Consider the following 19135-nt stretch of genomic DNA (forward strand, 5'->3'; position numbering starts at 1 on the left):
TAGGAGGTGAGACCTCCTCGCTCGTGCCAAGACCCTTTTCTCTAAGAATTTGGGTCTTGAAAAGAAAGTTCTTGCTCTCCTCCTCAGCAAGCTACGGTTCGCGGTCATGATCGCAAGCTGGGATACGGAAGCTGGTCTGACGGGGCTTCAGTGCCCGAGCCGCATCCGTCAGAGATGCCTTGGTGTGTCCTGAGACTGCCACCATGACCCTTGGAAAGTAATGGCCAGACAAGGCTGGATTCTCTGGTGTGTAGTAAGAGCTTAAGTGCATATCATAAGGAGACCCCGATAGGGAATTCAGAGGTTTGAAACCTCTTTGAGGCTACTCCTCATCTGTCAGACTTGCCAGCATCTGGTGTGTTTGGAGGCTGACCCGACACCCTGCCCTGTCGATGGTGGGACAGGGATTTGGCCACAGAAGGTTGAGACGGCCTCCGTGCAAAACAGAAGGCTCCTTTAAAGATTGGCAGAAAGTCATCTCCCAGCCCCACATAGGAGGCCCAGGCAGAGAGCCAACCAGAAATGCTGAGACCTGTGGAAACGGGCACCGAAACCGGTTGCTTCAGCAATCCATCACCAGGGCTCCACCACTTGGACAGCCACCAAGGCCTTGCCTGTGCTCTGGCACCCAAAGGTGATGTATGAAGAGATGTCCTGGAGATGTCCGAGATGCCCTCTGTCTTTGGCTTCTGCCCTTCCTGAAGAAGTCACAGCTGTGTGCAGCGGCTCCTCAGAGGGTCTGCGAGGAGCAGCAGCCTCCTCAGAAGACTCCTTTGTCTTTGAGGGAGATCCCAAGGGATCTCCTTGCTTCAGAAGGAGTCAGGGCCGGCTGGGTGGAATCGGATGCACCCTGCACGTGGCTTGGTCTGTGCAGCAACGGGGTGAACTCCAGGAAAGGAGGGATGAGCATGGATGGTGCCTATGTACCCTCTGCCTGGGGAAGGATCCGGCCTCCTCGTGGAGGGCTTGTCCATACCAAAGGACGACATCAAGATACTAAAGTCATGGTCAACCTCGGGGCCTCCTTTCCATCGCTTGACCCATAACTTGGGGCCTTGCCAGGCTGGGGGAGCAGGATGTGGGGTCTGTGGAGCGTGCCCTAGTCCAGGTCAGCTTCTCCCCAACATCCTCTTGTTTTCCCACTGGATGCCACTGAGGTCATCATCGGCAGCCCAGACTCCTGCAACACATGGAGGTTGATCCCCAGTCCTGGGTACCACAGGGCTCCCCAGCATTTTTGGGGGGGGGGGCAGAGTGCTAAACATCGGGACACCGCAGTCGCTGCCTGCGAGATGCTCTCCCTCTCGCTCCTTCCAGTCATGGCTGGCACGCAAGAGCCTCGCTAAAAATAGTTGAGCACAATAGGGACGGAGCCCTGCTCCGCGCGGCCCCCTCCGCTCTCCCCCCCTCCTGCTCGCCGTAATGACCCTGCAAACACTAAATGGCATCTGAGTGCATTAAGCAGCAAACTCTCTGGTGACATAGCAATTACGGCTCTGAAATAGATTTGGTGCGTCACGGAAGATAAGGGTTTTGAAAGTTTCTGTTGTGATTATAGCTTGTAACTCCAACAAATAACAGGCTTGGTAATAAGAGGCTGCCAGCACAGCTATTGTGGTTCTCTCTCACTGATGGCACGTAAATTGCTATTAATGTCCTAAGTGTACTTGAATATGCCAGTCTCGGGGCGGTGGAGTTGGCTCCGTGTCTCTCTTTACGCGGCCTGTCATTGTCGGGCTGATAATCTACAGTAATTGCTGCCTCTTGCAGCGGTCCAAGACGTGTAAGGGTGGATATTGCATCCCAGGGAGCGCAGGGACGGTGGGTCGGGGCCCAGCTATGGATGGAAGTTGGTGGGGGCGGTGGGCATGGTGAGGTGGTCTCTGCAGGCGGGGGGCACACGGTGCTGTTGGTGTTCGTGCATGGTCTGGTTTCGTGCTTGCACCCAAGGTGAAGCGGAGTGGGGTTTGGTAGCCTGCTGGCAAGCTCAGGTTGCGATTCCTGTCTTCCCTTTGCAAGGAGGCATGTTTGGACGCTCCCATGCGTGCATGGAAGAACACACAGGCCTGTTGTGTGCCTGTGTGCGCCTCTGTCATTCCCGCTTTGTCCCACTGCGAGGTGGTTTCCATCCCTCAAAACGTGGGTCCCCACGGCGTGCTCGTGGTCAGCTCTTCGCTCCCATCTCGGCTGCCTCTCAGGCAGGCAAGAAGCTGGTCAGCAGCATGGACAATCCACTGTCAAGTCCTGGGTGGCTGCTCGCTGCAATAGGGCTTTTCCTACCCTGATCCCACTTTGGGGGTCCACGGGGACGCGGCAAGTCGGGGCCGGTGATGGATGCTCTGCACTGGAGGCAGCGGGACAGGCAGCCAGAGAGGAGAAGCAGCCTGGGCATGTCTAAAGCGGGATGGCGGCTGCTACCGACACGAGCTCGGGCAGAAGTTGGGAAGGATTAATTAGCTGAGCACTGAATCAATGTCAGAGCGAGGAGAGGAGGTTGGGTGCCACATCTGCTCCTCTCCAAAGGGGATGGCAGCCACGGAGGAGCAGCTTCTGTGCGCTGCTGGCTCCTGCCTGCGGCAGCGAGGGCCCTTCAGTAGCTCTGCCCTCGACAGGCTGGAGAATTTGGCTCTGCCAAATTCTTTAGGAGAAGAAACAAGTTATCCAACGCTTGGGTGGCATATGGTGGTGGCACCTCCCTTGCGCTGTGGCTTGGGATCCCTCGAGGAGGGGTGATGGGGAGTGCGGAGGACCAGCCCCGGGGTGGCAGAAATTTGTTTGTGGTTTTACTGCGAAGCAAGGAGGGGAAGGCCCTGGCGTTGGGAGCGGAGAGGTGGCCCGAACCCCCAAATGCGACCTTCATGGTCAAACGTGGAAGAGGTGTTTGGGCGAGGCGTCTTCCCCGCGATAAGGCTTGGTGCTGATGGCTTCCCCCCGCATAGGGACGGCGCAGCAGGAGGGGTGCCCGCAAAGGCAGCGAGGGGGGACATGGAACTGTGCCAGGGGACATGGCAAGGCTCAGCGGTCCCTTGGGACCCATTGCTTGTTCTGCGTGTTCGTGGCACCTGGGTCCAGGTAGCGTCCCAGGATGGGGTTTTTTGGAGTGAGACGTTTGCTGGTTTCCTCCTTCCATATAGAGAAGGGTCCTATTTGGGGGTAAAAAAGGTGCCAACAACCAGAGCTCAGGGTTTCTGCAGCAATACGTTTTTTAAGGGACAGAATTTACATGAGCACTTGCAATTTATCAAAACCCCTGCTTTCGACAGAATTGTTTCTGGCCCTCATCCCACTGATGGAGCCCCATGGCCGGTGGTCAGATGGGCGAGCCGGAGGGGACAACTTTGCCTCCTACATCAGCCCCTGCCGAGGGAGAAGCCAGGGGGGAAGGGTTCCGAGGCGGATGGGTGACTTGGGTAGGGTTGGGTGTGCCATTGGGTGACTGACATCTCCGTGTCTCCCTTCCCGCAGGCTAATGGAGGTTGGCAAGACGCTACTACCCCGTCGTCGGTGACCTCCCCCACAGAAGGCCCTGGCAGCGTTCACTCTGATACCTCCAACTGATCTCCCAGCAAATTGCATCCCTGGCTGAGCCGGCCCCGGCGGGGGCGGGAGGGGAGGGGGCCTCTCCTAACACCGCAGCAGTCAGACTGGAGGTGAACCCAATCAGCACACACAAGAAGACTCCTCTTCTCTTCTCTTCGTCGGGATGCTTTTTTCAGCCAATCTGGACACTTCTTTATACTCTCTTCCCTTTTCTTTTCTGGGTAGAAGCCGCTCTCCCCCTCCCTGCCACCGCCACAACACCACTCCCTTCCCCTCACCCCTTCCCACCGAAGGACGTGTCAACAGGTAGAAGGATTTTATGGAGGAAAAGCAAAAATCAACTGCCGCCACACAAAACAACCCCACAGCAGCGTATGGCCTCGTGCTGGGTGTCTTTCTGAGGAGCCGCAAACGTACCTCAGTCGCTTCTCGCTCCTTTACTAGCAGGCAGCCCCCCCCTCACACACCTCCCCCCGTGTCTCTCACGCTACCTCTCTCTAGGGAAACGCCACCGCAGCCCCGCTGCCGCCTCGTCTCCGCCGGCCCGGGCCACAGCCAGCACGTCGCCTCCCAGCCCTGCCTCCGTGAGCTGTGCCCCGGGTGCTGCTGGTGATGGGGTGGGTGGACGCAAGCCCCCCGTGCACGTAGGAGAAGGAGCCAACACGCTCCCCTTCACTTCCGAAAGGTACTGGCCCATTCCCGGCCCTCGGGGAAACCGCCGGCGCTTCCCGGTCCCTGCCTTGCTCAGCCGCGCATCCTGCTGGATGCTGTGAGCTGGGTGAGCCATGAAACCCCACCATCCTCCCTGCCTGCCCTTGGAGGGGAGGAGAGGAGGGAAGGAGACGAGGCAGAGGCGGGCGAGAAATGGCCATCGCCGATAAGGAAGGCGCTGAGCACCTCCATGGTGTTGTACGGGATCAGGCATTGATAATGGATGGGACCCCAGCAGTTTTCTCCCAGCACCTCGGGAGGTCAGCGGTGGAGTTTTTTCTGGCGAGGAGATTGTCCTGGGGTGTTGGCTCACATTTTCGGGAGCGTGCTGCGCTGTGGAAGAGGAGGAGATGGGGTTCCCCAGGGCAGACAGGACCCACAGCAGTAGGTGGCACCTGCCGCATTCCCAAAGCCCTGCCGGGCAGGCAGTGAGGGACGGGCGGCGGGATCGCGGAGGCTGGATGTGGTGGGGTGAGCGCATCGGGTGCTTCTGGTCACAGTTAACGTGACAGTTTTGCTTGAGGGTGAAGCTCTGTAGGACGGGTGGGTGCCCTGCTTGGGGATGTCTTTCTGATGAAGCTGCTGGTTTTGTCCTGGGAGTTCCTCTGGGCAGTGGCATCCCAAGCCGTGGGAGCACTGGTGGGGTTTTCCACCCAGCTTTTCAGGTCCGCTTTTCGGACAAGCGGTGTTGGGCGGTACACAAGGCATCATCTTGCATCACCTTCACACAGCCGGCACTGGGAGGACACGGCTTTCATTGAAAAGCGGGGTGCGGAGACGTCACTTTGCCCCAGGCAACGGGGCTGAGCTGTGTGCCGGGGAAGGTACTTTTCGGCCGCTGGTTCTTCCAGCGGGCACGAGGAGGCTGAGCCGGCCTGCGGCAAGACCCCGGGTGTCGTGGGGACCGGCGTGGGTGCAGCATGTCTGGCACCTCGTGATGGACCCTAATGCCTCTCTCGGCCACATCTTGCACGTCCGTGCCCACCCTGCCCATGCCGATGCTGGCCATCTCGAGATGGGAACTGCCAGCCCAGAGCAGCATGAAGCAGGAACCGTTTAAAATTTAAGCTCTGCCCGAAAAATTCCCACTCTTTTGCTGGAAAAAGGAGGTGCCCGTGGCTCTGACGTGCTGTCACCTGAGTATGGTGTGTATGAGCAGTATGACTCACCTGAAGTGGAGGTGAAGCCTGGCTTTCCAAGGGGAATAAGCCCAGAAGGCTCTAAAACACCCGCTCTGAAGTTTGTGACCTTCCCCCAAATACCAAAAGTCTGGATTCAGTGGATTTTCTGTTTCGGAGCTGGTGGATTCAGAGTAGGACGTGAAAGGTGGACAAGAAACGGCACAAGCTCATCTTTGCGTAGTTCTTAACCTCCAGCGGTGGGACACATTCGGCTTCTCCTTTCGCATCCGGGTACGGGGACCGTGCTGCAGAGCGTGATGTGACACCCAAGGTCTAGGGCTGGGAATTAACATATTTCCAGCTGGGAATACGTTGAGAGCAAGGAGAAGGTTGGTTCCCTGTGAGGACGGTTAGGAGATGCTGCCCATCTTCCCAAGCCGTGCACCATCCCGCTCTCCTCCTCCCCCTTCCGTGGCCTCCCCCAGTACAGCCTTTTAACCATTTCCAGCTGATTTTACATGAAATGGTTCCAGCAGAGCGTTTCAGGGATGCGGGACTGGGTCAGAGCCGTTCTCCGGAGCAGCAGTAGTGTGCTGTGCCTGTGGGAATGCAGCTGTACCTCTCGGAAACCAACCCGGAATGAGCCGAAACCACCAGCTCACCGGAGACGGCCGGTGCCGGGGGTGCCTTCCCCTGCCCTGCACCCCCTCCCTGCGGCACCCCACCTCCTCCACGGTACTTTCCAAATCACCTCCTGGGTTTCCCCGGTTGGTCCCTCCGGTTCGCGTTGGCGTAGCTACTGGCTTGCCTTTTTCTTTGCTTTTTTTTTTATTTTTGGGTTTTGTTTCTCCTCCCCTTCCCCCCCACCCCAGCCCCGAGTGTTGTGGATTTTTTTCTTCTTCTTTTTCTTTTTTTTTTTTTTTTCTGCCCAGAAAAACCTGACTTCGATACCAAAAAAAAAACAAAACAAAACAAAAAAAAAAAACAAAAAAAAACAAACAAAAAAACCTGCAGAAACTCAAAAAAAATAAAAACAAAAAAAAAAACACACAAAAAAAACTCGACGATTCTTTCAGCTTTATTAACATTTTCCATTGTTTCTTGCGATTTGTGTCTCGTTCTTTGTAGTATTGATGATAACGAACATTTGATAATGAATGTTCTTGTATATTCAGATAAAGGAGAAAAAAAAAAAAACCAAAAACGCAGTCGGAATTTAATAGTGTTTATAATAAAAGAATAAAAAATGACCCTCTTAGCACGCAAAATTGAACAGGGGGAAGGTCCCATCCCTGTTCTTTCTGTGGCAACAAGCGCTTCATTCCTGTATAGTTTATAACATCGAACTACCTACATTCATCTTCTTTTTTTTTTTTTTTTATTTGATTGTTTTTCCCATGGTTGGTTTGTTTGGTTCCTCCCCCCTTCCCCCGCCCCCCCCCCCATTTTCTCGCATTTGTGAATTAGTTCAAGAATGCTAGAAAAGTGTAGAGTTGTGCACACTCATTTCTTCTTACACAATGTTTAAAAAAAGTGACGGTAATTCATTTTGTAAAACTTTAAAAAGGATAAAAAAAAACAGTTGGAATAGCGAGCATTAATAGGTACAGTCTAACACTTTTATGTTTCTTAACGTTGAGACCCAGAAATTGCCTTTTATTTTTTATTTTTTTTTTTTTTGGCATTATTTAGGAGGGGTGAGGGGGCTTTGATGATGATGCTGAGTTTATTTGGACCTTGCCAAGACGACGGCCCTGCCGCTTCCCCCCGCGCTTTTGAGCTGGGACCCAAGTGATGTGAAAAGTGATGGTGGTGTTTTGGGGGGGGGGGGGGGGGGGAAGGGGATGAGGGTGTTTTACTCTTCGGGAGGCGCGGGGGTCTGCACACACTTTGACACCCAACCCCAGAAGATCCTTGAGGTGGCTGCTCTGGGGTTAACCGGGGGATTACATCCCCAGAGAGAGATGTGATCCCGAGGGGTTTTGGGGAGGAGATGCTGAGGAGGGAGTCAGGCGCTGATCCCCGATGTGATGCTGAGCTGCCTGGAAATGATGAAAGGGCGCATCAATCCTCCCCAAAAACGTGTAGATGGTGGGCTTCGACACCCTTATGCTCTGCCCCAAATCCTGGCGGCACCCTTGGCCCAGAAACGAGGGGTTCGGAGCAAGGCACCAACGTCATTCCCACCGTGGACCTTGTTGAGGATGGGGGTCTCACAGCCTGGCCCCGAGCCCCGGTTGCACGGGGAAGGATGAGGGACAAGGGATGGGGATGTGGCAGCCCCCCACCACCCCAGCCATGCTGGGCCGTGGCCAAAATGCCCCCGAATTTCAGCCCGGAATCTCGGTGGCTGCGGAGTTGGTGGGGGGGACGTTGAAGGGAAAGACGCCGGTTGGCGTGGCTGTAGTTTTCTCTTAAAGCAGTTCCCTGGCTCGCCTCCCTCCTCCCGAAAAAACCTGAGCTTTTCACATCACTGAACGGTTTAGGGTTTGGGGTGTTATTTTCGATCCCAAGGGTTCCTGGAGTCCTTTTGTTTTCGTACACCTGTATTATTATTATTATTATTATTATTATTATTAAGACGATGTAAATCAAATGTTGCCTGGGGGGTTGGTTTTGTCGGTTTGCTTTTTTTTTTGTTCTTGCAAAGCCCTTTCTGTCCCCTGTAAAGATGATCCAGTTGCTCTGAGTTGCTTTTTCTTTTCTATTTCCCCCCCCAACTTTTTTTTTTTTTCCTCCCCCTCTTCCTAACGGATTCCAAATATTAAAAAAAAAAAAAGAAAAACCCTAAAAAAAAAAAAAAAAGACTCTCTGTTCCGACCTGGTTTTGAAACTTTAAGCTTTTCTGCTTCTGTAAAGAAAAAAAAAGAAAAAAAAAAAGGCCTCTGTCTTTCTGATCCCAATTGAGACTTTTATGTTCTATGACGATACTAACAAGGTGTAGGTTTTACAGTTTCCTGATTTGTACTGGTAATGCATATTCCAAATAAATAGTTTCTTTTGTTGCAAAAAAAAAAAAACCAAAAAAAAAAAAAAACTTGAAACCAAACCTGGTGTATTTTTTTTGGGAGGAAAAAAATAGAGGAAAGCGAGATGCCCTGGGGGCTTCCCCCCTGGGGGCTGCAGGAGGGGCTTGGGGTAAAAGGGGGGCTGGGGGGGGGGGTGGGGGGGCGGTGCGCGGTGAGCAGAGGCTCGTCTGAGCCTGATGCTGGCTCTTGCTCCTGGTGGTGTGGGCCTGGAGCCAGAGGGATGGGATTTGGGGACGATGCTGGACGCGCAGCATCCCTGCTGCTCCCGGCGCCTCCCCCCACCCCTGTGCCTCAGTTTCCCTGGGCAGGGGGAGGCGAGTGCGTCTGGACACGCGGCTTCATCCATGAAAAAAAAAAAAACCCCAACATTTTTAATCTTTCGTTTTCATTGCTCGTTCGCTTCTTTTTTGGGGAGTTTTTAATGCACTTCTTCCCAAAAAAAAGCTAGAATGGGGGTTTTCCTTATCACACCCTGGGGCTGGGCTGGGGAGCAGGGGGAGGGTTGGTGGTTTCTTATGTTTTCCTGTGGCTTTTAGTTTAAAAAAAAAAAAAGAAGTTTTGAAAACGTGTCTGAACAAAAAGTAATTTTAAGAAAAAATTGCAATTTAAAAAGAAAGAGTCTGTACGTGGGACAAAAACGTCCCCAGAGATGGAGGTTAAAAAAAAATAAGGAGGTGGGGGGAGCTGGAGAGAGTGGCTGTGATTTCCCTGGCTCCCAAGATGGAGAAAGGCAGGCAGGATCCCTGCCACAACCCCCCCCCCCCGAAACCCCGCGGGGACCAAAGTGGAGGGACATGAGCCCCAGAGAGGTGGCCCGAGGATGCTGGAGCTGCAGCCCCGTGCTCCCCCATGGATTTCTTGTCAATGATTATTCAATCTCCAGCCTGACCTTTTCTCTTCTAAATAACACGGCGGTATCAGCGCGGGCCAGCCTCCAGCTCCGGCTGCAAATTAACTGTATCGCTCTCCGGCAGGAGACCTGGGGAGTCCCGTCTCCCCCCCAGCTGCCGCGGTGCCAGACCAACCCAGGTATTATCTCCCTCCGACGACGCTCTCCTAATACCAGTTTAAATATCATCTTCCTCCCGGCTGTTTAATTCTAATAAATGCTCATCCCCGGCGCCAAACATAGAAATGCTACGTCTCACTGGGCCCCCCATGAGAAAAATCGCCCAAAAAAAGGCGGGTGAAAAGGCAGGAGGTGATGCTGGGAGGAGGTGATGGGGTGCTGGGGGTCCTGGCACGCATCCTTTGGGTGCGGGGCTGGGTTTGAGCGTGTCACACCTCCCCCTGCTCCAGTCTTTCCCCCTGGCCCTGCCATGGAAAAAAGAGATGATTTTAAGGTGGGAAAAGGGCACACGCAGCCATTTGGGGGCAGCTGGAGGAGCCGGGCTGGGGGCAACACCTTCCCTTATTCCTTCCATCCCCCCTCCTTCCATCCCCCCTTCACTGGTTGCTCCTGGATAAAAGAGAAGCCAAACCCACAGGACCCAAACTGGATTCCATTTTCCTTGCTTTCATCTCCTTCCACATCTTCTCCTGCTGGTGCTGCCCATCCTTCTCCCCCCCCCACCCCTCACTTATCAATGGGATTGTTTGGGGTTTTTTCTCTTCACTATTCCCTCCAGATTTGGGCAACGAAGGGCAGGCACAAGGGTAGGCTCCTGCACTTTCTCCATTCCATGTTACAATAATTTAGGCCAAGAAATGGGAAAAAAAAATAAAGACATGGCGTGTACTGGGCCCTGCGTATTTCCACGGCAGAAGCTGCAGAAGCCCTTTGGTGGGCATCGCCCCGCGGCTTGTTGACATGCTGCTGCCCTGGGACGTGCCAGGGCCCTCCCGAGCTCTCTGGGACATGTCCTGCCTCTTGCAGCTTTTTCTCCCCCCAGCAGCTGCCGGCATTTCCCCATCCTGTGTGTCCCCCCCCCAGTCCCCACGCCAGGACCTCCAGCCAAGGGCCACCACCAGCCACCACCGCGGGGACTAACCGCGCGCACCCCAGTTATTAATAATCCTTCCAAACAAACCGAGGGGCTGGGAGGCATTAAAGTTATAGTTTGCAGTAAAGCCCCCATCTGTTTGCCGGAGAGTTTAATATACGGCGGGAAGTTTCGCCTATAAAAGGCGAGCGGTATTTTTTTCCCCCTCCAGTTCAGCGGGACTCCATAACTTACGACCTCCATAAACGTGAGTGGGTCTCGCAAGTCAGCCCATCAGTCTTTGGAGTAATTCCGCTTCGTAGTAAAATACTTTACTGTGCCTTGGATGCAGGCAGCCCCCCCACCCCCACCCCGTGTGTTGTCCCCCACTGCCACCATCCGTCGGGTGAGCAGGGGGGTGGTGGCCGTCCCTGGGGCCCTCCTCTGGCAGCTCTGCAGGGATGGCATCCTGAGGGCACGGTGGGTATAGGAGCCTAGAAAAAGAATAAAATAAAATAAATAAAATAAAATAAAATAAAATAAAATAAAATAAAATAAAATAAAATAAAATAAAATAAAATAGAACAAAATAAACACCCCCCAAAATATCAAAAAAATAATTAAATTAAATTACATAAACTAAATTAAACAAAATAATCCCCCCCAAAATATCAATAAACATAAAATAACATCATAAAATAAAATAAATTAAATAAAATAACAACATAACATAAAATTAAAATAAAAGAAAATAAAAAAGGAAAGGGAAGGGAAAGGGAAAGGGAAGGGAAGGGAAGGGAAGGGAAGGGAAGGGAAGGGAAGGGAAGGGAAGGGAAGGGAAGGGAAGGAAAAAAAGAAAAGAAAAAAAGAAAAAAGAAAAAAGAAAAGAAAAGAAAAGAAAAGAAAAGAAAAGAAAAGAAAAGAAAAGAAAAGAAAAGAAAAGAAAAAAGAAAAAAGAAAAGAAAAAAGAGAAAAGAAGAAAAGAGAAGAAAAGAAAAAGAAAAGAAAAAGAAAAAGATGAGCTGACCCTGGCCGTGGGCATGAGCTATTGGGAACATGTGCTGCACCTTTTAATTATGGCTAATGAGGCAGCGTTTGAGTAGCTTTACAGGGGAGTTGGGCACTGGCTGCTCCAGGTGCCGATGGCGGGGGCTGTGCGGGAAGGGGGAACCCGGGAGGGCGGCGCAGGGTGCTGGGTGCTCGGAGAGGAGGAGGGTGGTGAGGAAGGAGCCCAGAGGAGGGGGCGGATGAACAGGCACAGGTGGCGATGGCACGGAGGCAGGGCTGGAGCGAGAGCATGGGGAAGAAATACATATCCAAAAAAAAAAGAGGAATACCATCACTTCCTTGCCAGGTCCCCCCATCCTGGGGGCCACCAAAATGCTTCGTTCACCCCTAAAATGAATGCCCTTTTCCCGCAGCCGTGGCTGGCCCCAGGGCCGGGCAGCTGAGAGGCGCTGGGAGATCCCAGCTAATTAAAAATACAAATGAAAGACGGGGCCGCGCGGCTGCTGTCACCTTCCGAAGGTGCAAATTACAAGAGGGGTTTATTGGCACCTTCTGGTTCAGAGGTGAGTCCCCGTGTCCCCGCGGCCACCAGCCACCGGCAGCCCCACGGCTTCTGTCTTTCCTCTGCTTGGAACAACCTCCGGAGCAGGCAAAAGGTGATGGAAGCAAGGACAGGAGGGGGAAAAAAAAAAAATAATATTTTTTTTTTTTTAAAGGAAAAAGGTTCCCTGCTTTGGGTTGTTTTGTTTGGTTTGGTTTGTTTTTTTTTCCCCCTTTGTTTTCTTCCCAGCCCTTTGTGGGGAAAATGATCCTTCAAAATGGAAAAAGACTCATAAGCGGAGAGAAAAATATTCCCTAAAACAAATGACACAGGGACCAGCGCAGCACAGTCCCCTGCCAGCGGCACCGGCCATGCTTGAGCCCCCCCCACAAAGACCTCGTGTCTCCTCTTGTCCATCGCTATGGGGTTCGGTGGCATGGCCCCCAAATTTCCAAGCACCCCCAGGTGCTTGGAAACCCTGCCCCAGCTCAACCCCTAAAAACCCAAGCTGCAATGCAACCAGGGTGGAGAAGAAGCCGAGGACGGTGGCTTTGGGGGTGACCCACGCAGCCATATCCAGAGCAGGAACCCGAGCGATGCCTGGGTCTCCCCCGACCTTTCCAGAAATGGGTTCTCCTGGGTTTTTTGGGGGGTGATTTGGGAAGCGGCGGGCGGCGATGGCGGGGAGCACTGCGGTGTTTTCCACTTCTCCTGCTCGCTGACTCAGCTCCAGCGCGGCTCCCTCGACCTGCTGCTAATTAGGCTCCAGCCTCTCATCTTGTTAATAAGCTTCCAGTTCATTTGCATACAAAAAAAAAAAAAAAAAAGAAAAAAAAAGGAGAGAGTGAAAGCAAGCAGCTCGTTTTACCTTCAACATGTGGCTAATGTTTATTAAAATATTTAACATTTTATTATGGCACAGGAGCATCTGTTCAGGCACGACCCGGCGCAGGCAGCACGGCGCTTCCCCCACCCGCCAGCCAGACCGTGCCACCACCAGGGATCAAAAAAGTCAGGGAATTCCAGCTCCTGAAGCCTGTGCCCGTGGTGTTCCGCGCTTCCAGAGACCCATTGGGGCATTAAGTGGGGAAAAATCGCATTGAGCTGCCTCAAAACACGTCCTTTGGGCCATGTGCAGCCATTGCACGGAGCGCCTTGGCCAGCTGAACAAAAAGGGCCACGCTCACGAGACCCCCACTCCTACCGAGACCCCTTTCCTATCAAGATCCTGATCCTACCTAGACCCCCCCTTTCCTACCGAGATGCCCCTCTCCTACTGAAACCCTCCTCTCCTATCAAGACCCTCAATCCTATCAAAATGCAGATCCAACCGAGACACCCCCCCCATGAAGACCCCTCTCCTATCAAGACATCCCTCTCCTATTAAAACCCCCCTCTCCTATCAAAACCCTCTTCTCCTATCAAGACCCCAGTCCCATCAAGACCCCCCCCTTTCCTACTGAGACCCTCCTCTCCTATCAAGACTCTGATCCTATCAAGACCTCAATCATATCCAGACACCCTCTCCTACCAAGATATCTTTTTCCTATCGAGACCCCCCCCTCTTATCAAGACCCTCTTCTCCTATCAAGACCCCTCTCCTATCAAGACCCCCCTTTCCTACCGAGACCCTCCTCTGCTATCGAGACCTCGATCCTATCAAGACCCCAATCACATCCTGACCCCCTCTCCTACTGAGACGCCCATCTCCTATCAAGACCCTCCTCTCTTATCAAGACCCCTCTCCTACCAGGACCCCTCTCTCCTGTTGAGACCCCCCTCTCCTATCAAGACCCCTCTCCTATCAAGACCCCCCCCTTTCCCACCGAGACCCTCCTCTGCTTATTGAGACCTCGATCCTATCAAGACCCCAATCATACCCAGACCCCCTCTCCTATCAAGACACCTTTCTCCTATCGCGACCCCCCCCATCAAGACCCTCTTCTCCTATCAAGACCCCAATCCTATCAAGACCCCAGTCTTATCAAGTCCCCCCCTTTCCTACCGAGACCCTCCTCTCCTATCGAGACCCTGATCCTACCAAGACCCCCCCCCCCCCTCCTATCAAGACCCCTCTTCTATTGAGACCCCTCTCTCCTACTGAGACCCACTTCTCCTGTTGAGACCCCTCTCTGATCCAGACCCCCCCCTCTCCTGTCGAGACACCCCCTCTCCTATTGAGACCCCCCCCCTCCTATTGAGACCGCCCCCTCTCCTGTCAAGCGCTGCTCTCCAGGAGCTCCATTTCAGCAGCACTCTGTCCCCGCTCCCGGCCTCGGCAGCCCCACAAAAGGCAGCAACACCATCGGGACAGAGCTGGGCATGGCAGGCATGAGCAGGAGTGAAGGTTGTTTGATGACGATTAATTAACCTGGGGCTAAGAGGTTTGCGAGGGAAGGGGGGGGAGCGCTGCCCGGGGCCTGGCCAGCTTGGGGCTGGTGGTGGGACAGGGTGTCCCAGCCACCACCAATGCCAGCTGCCCTGTGCCGAGAGGGGAGGGGGGTTCCCATAAACCATCTCCACTTCCAGCACGGCTGGGCTTGTGGAAAAACACTGGCAGCTACACGGCTGTGACCTGTTTATGAAACAGACGACATAAAAATAGTCATCTATAGAATGTATTTACATACGTACATGTATAGGTATGTAGGTAGAAGTGTCTTGGGAGCGTGCTAGCTCCTGGGATTTACAGCCCCCTGGGATCTGTAAAACACGGGATGCCCAAGCAATGCGGTTTTATGCTTGGAAAAATGGGGAGGGGATGGTAGCGCCAATTCCAGGTCCACCACTGCAGAGCCGTCCTGCAGCAGGTCCAACAGCTGCCATGGCCAATGCCTCCCGTGCTGGGGCGCTGGTGACATGCCGCGCGACACCCTGCTGCCCTGCCTTTGCCGCCAGCAGCGTCACCCCTCAGAGGCCAAGGCTCCCCCCTGCACGGTGCATGTCACGATGGCATCAGTGCTCCGCAACGCCGTGCAGAGGAGCGTGGGGACAAGCATCCACCGGTTGAGGGATCTGATGGGAGGGTGGTGGGCTTGGGAAGGCTCACGCACTAGAGGAAATACAGAGGGACAGACAGAATCCACAGCCACTTAAATCTGGGGCTGGTTCCTCCATCCCTCTAATTACAGGCAGTGGTGGTGGCCGAGGAGTTTGCAGCTGCAGGGCACAGAGGTGCGATGGCCCCGCGTGTCCCGGGGAGGCAGCCGCCGTCTCCCTCTGGATAGCCACGATGTTCCTCTGATGCTTCATATGGAGCTTGGGCACACAATGAGCTGCTGAAGCTCCTCCCCACCAGCTAAGCAGTGTCAGACGTCACGGCCGCATGGATCCCTCCAGGGTCACCCACCATTTGGTGGCACTTCCCAGCATGGAGCCACCCTACCCACCCACCCGCATGTGTGCCACTGTCTCAAGACCTGTTTTGCTCCTGATTGGAGGAAAAGGCATTGGAGGAACCTCCCTGGCTCAATGCAAAGCAAAGTTAATTAAGCTTTTTTTGGCATATTAGGAGGCAGCCTTATCAGACATAGTTGCCGCTAATGATATGCAAGTACTCCGCTCCCCTGGAAAACTGCATTTAAATAAATGGATATACAGTTCAACCGCTACCATGCCTTTCACCAGAACTTCTCTCACATCACACAAACTTAATTGGCTCTAAAGTCCAGCTTGGTTTTAGGTTTTTTTGAAGTCTGCTGACAACCCACTGCTCTCCCCTTCATTCAGCCCCGGCCACTCGCTCCTTTCCAGCTCTCTGTGGGGATGGTGGTGCCTCCCCCGCTCTCCCACACACGTCCCAACACCTCCTTGAGGTGAATTCGGGCCAGAGACCAGACACCCGGCTAGGCAGTAAATTCCGCTTGTCTACAGGGGGTTTCTCACCATGGCAGGGGGATGCCCTTGAATACGTTTGCTCCTGGGGCGAGAGGCAGCACAAGGACATCGCAATGAGAGCTCCTCAGGTCCAACAGTCCCAGAGCTGTGCTGGGACCACACTGGCATGTCCAGGGATACAGCCGGCAGACCCCCCACCTATGGCCTCAGGGAGAGAGCCCTAGCTCACCTCCCTGAGGTCTTTGGTGTTGTCGCCTTACCCTTGATCCCAAATTATTATAAGCAGGTTCTTTACTAAGCTCTGGCTGCCAGGGATGAGCTGGAAAAATGAAGCTTTGCCGGGATGTATCCGAACTCCAAGATTAGAGTAGGTCCCGGCACCTCACAGCAGCTGAGCGCCAACAACGGCATCACCTCTTCCTCCTTGCAGAAACCTGAAAGCTTGATGTGCGCTGGAAGGGAAAAAAAAAAACCCAAACCCACTGGGCTGGGGGCTGGCGAGGAGGTTTTGAAGCTGATCGTGGCTGAAGGCTTGTGGGGAGCACCCCAGGAGGTCCCCGCTGCGCCGGGCCAGGTGGAGGGTTGCCCGCGGGCATACCTGTCTGGGGCAATCAGGGCTTCGTCCTGTCTGCTGTATGTCCTCTGAAGGTCACCAGGGCTGTCCCTGTCCCCGGGCCCTCTCCCGGCTGTGCAGACGCTGCCTTTTGTTGGGAGGTAATAGCTGGTGTGTGACTGCAGCAATAACTCTTCCTCCCTCACCGCGCTTCTCGGCGGGATGGCTGTGGCCAGGGCTGCTTCTCCGGCAGGCTGATCCGTGCCCCAGCAGCATGGCCATCTCGCCTGGCTTTCTCCGAGCCATTCCTGCTGATGGAGGGCAGGGAGATGCTGCCCCGTCCCGCCGAAGCGGCAGCGGAGAGAGACATGCTGCACCCAGCAGCAGCATGATGGGAAGCAGCTGGAAACGGGACCACCAAGCCAAATTCAAACCGGGACCATGCTGATGCTGCTGTGGAGCGGAGGAGTAGCCTGTGGCCCCTGGGGACAAGGGCATCTGGAAAGGGCACCTTGCACCGTGCCGCTCTCGGTGCGGCACAGCCTGCAAACATACGTGCTGGGGCCCATCCTGGTCACAGCATCTAAAAAATCAACCCCACCGTGCTGTGCCACTTAACCTCTTGCATTGGTGAGATGGAGTCTCATCTGGGTCTTCCCTTCAACCCTTGGTAGGTGCCAACCAGCCCGGGCACAGCAGCATCCCAGGCAGGGCACAGGAGCGTACAGATGCCCAGACGGAGGAGGTGGTGTCCCTGTGGCTGTTGCAGGAGCTGTGCACCTGACACCCACCTTAACATCCTGGTTTTCCACACCTGGGCCACCTCCCTATGGCATGGGGACAGTGGGGACCAACTGACATTGGTCCAACAACACCATCAACGTAAGCCCTCCCAATCCGTGCCAGTGTGGAGCTTCAAAGCCAAAGCCAAAATAATCAACCCCACTATGCTGTGCCACTTAACCTCTTGCATTGGCAGGATGGACTCTCATCCAAGTCTTCCCTTCAATCCTTGGTAGGTGCCAACCAGCCCGGGCATGACAGCATCCCAGCCAGGGCACAGGAGGGCCTGGAGGAGGCCTCCCTTTAGGAGGCCCAGAGGGATGAGGTGGTGTCCCTGTGGCTGTTGCAGAAGCTGTGCATCTGAGACCCACCTTAACATCCTGGTTTTCCACACCTGGGCCACCTCCCTGTGGCATGGGGACAGTGGGGATCAACTAACATTGGTCCAACAACACCATCAGCGTGAGCCCTCCCAACTCATGCCAGCGTGGAGCTTCAAAGCCAAAGGAAAACTTTTCCAGGGCTCCTGAGAGCAGCCAGTGCTCTCAGCTCGGGCACTGCCCACACCATCCCTGATGTGGCAGGAAGATTTTCTGGCCACAAAGCTCCACGGGCACTGCCACCACCCCTACGCTGGGCACCTGCATCTGCAGCAGCCGCCTGACCCTTGGCAGCGGGACGGCCCTTCTCCCTGCCCTTTGATGCCCCCCCGGCCCCCCCCCCCCCCGCCACTGACAGCTTCCCCGAGGATGTTTTGTTGGTGGTGTCACCCTTGACCATTAGCTCTTCACGCATGACTATAACGTGACATCTCTGATGCGGTGCCGCCAGCAGCCGGCAACTTCAGGGAGCAATTAAAGCCGAACGAGTCACTGCGGGCGGGAGCATCTTTACCGCGCATCTCCACCCCCTCTCCCAGCCCCACACCACCCTCTCTCTCCCCAAACTGCCCCAAAATGTCTTTTCCCCACCTCTTGGGTGGAGGTAGCCAGAGGGAAGGGCTGTAGGATGGGCAAGATGGATTCAGATGGGTCAGGAACTCCAGCAGAAGGTGACCCATCCCCAGGGATGGGGTTTCGGGGGTCTGTCTCAGGGATCATCTCATTCTAGTGGACTTGATCGAGATCTTCCCCGCTCCTGCTCACATGCCGTCATTATTTTTAGACCAGGGAGGCCGAGGCGGTGGGGTTTTCTATGCGATTAGCTACTGAGATGAACGTTAATTAGTTTTCAATTTCCATAAAGTACCCCACTGACAGAAAGATTAGTTAAAGCGGCTCACGGCTGCGGAGGATCACTCAGAAACTGGGAGGGGGCAGAGGAGAGGAGACGGGGCAGGCAAAGAGGGGGAGGATGGAAAAGGGGGGCCGTCACCAAGCCTTGGCAGGGCAGGGGGGAAGGCAGTGGGACCCTGCCGGCAGCTCATGTGCAATGTGTTGGGTATAGATACGTGAGGACAGGAGGGGAAAAATAAAATCCAGGGATATTTCTGGGGCCAGACCCCACAGAAAAGGTGTGTTGCTCTGCCAGGTCTCTGCCGATCCCCCCCAACCTTGTCCCCTGAGCCGGGAGGGGACACTGAGCCAACTTACCCTGCAATAGCACCCATGGCAAACGCGGTCCCCAGGCTCTGGGGACAGGGCATTCACGTTTCAATGCTTTTGTGCATTTTTCCCCCTTCCCAAAACCCCCTCCGAAGTAACACCCACACCCACACCCCCCCGCCGTGTGAGGCGGTGCAACCCCGGGGTGCTGCGGATCCGCCACGTGACGGCCATGGAAGGGAATTGCAAATGACATTTCATTAACAGCTCGAATAAAGCTGTTTTCCCTCTTTTCTTCCGCTATGCCCAAAAGCGAGGTTAATCTTTCGCGCAAAGTGCTCTTCAAACCCCAAACCAACACAACCCAGCCTGGGGGTGGGGGTGGGGGGGTGGTCCTCTGGGAGGGGGAGTCTGCGCCCCCCTGGATCACATCCTCTCCCCATCAGTACCCGGCTTTCGGGACGGAGCGATGCTCCGTGCAAAGGGGAGGAAAACAGTGGGCAAAATGGGGCAGACACCCAAGAAGGGGTGTCCATATCCCAGAGC

General features: G+C 54.4%; 1 protein-coding gene across 2 annotated transcripts in view; it reads left to right on the forward strand.

Moving 5' to 3' along the window:
- The window catches only part of PBX1 (PBX homeobox 1), a 137176-nt gene extending 128766 nt beyond the window's left edge, over positions 1–8410 (forward strand). For both annotated transcript variants that reach the window (XM_054210808.1, XM_054210809.1), the window contains one exon: positions 3466–8410. In XM_054210808.1, coding sequence (XP_054066783.1) covers positions 3466–3558 — 93 coding nt within the window. In that variant the 3' untranslated portion in view covers positions 3559–8410. The remainder of the gene's footprint in view (positions 1–3465) is intronic.
- Positions 8411–19135: the final 10725 nt, after the last annotated feature.

Source organism: Rissa tridactyla, chromosome 8 (genome assembly GCF_028500815.1).
Source record: "Rissa tridactyla isolate bRisTri1 chromosome 8, bRisTri1.patW.cur.20221130, whole genome shotgun sequence".
In the NCBI taxonomy this organism is placed as follows: domain Eukaryota; kingdom Metazoa; phylum Chordata; class Aves; order Charadriiformes; family Laridae; genus Rissa; species Rissa tridactyla.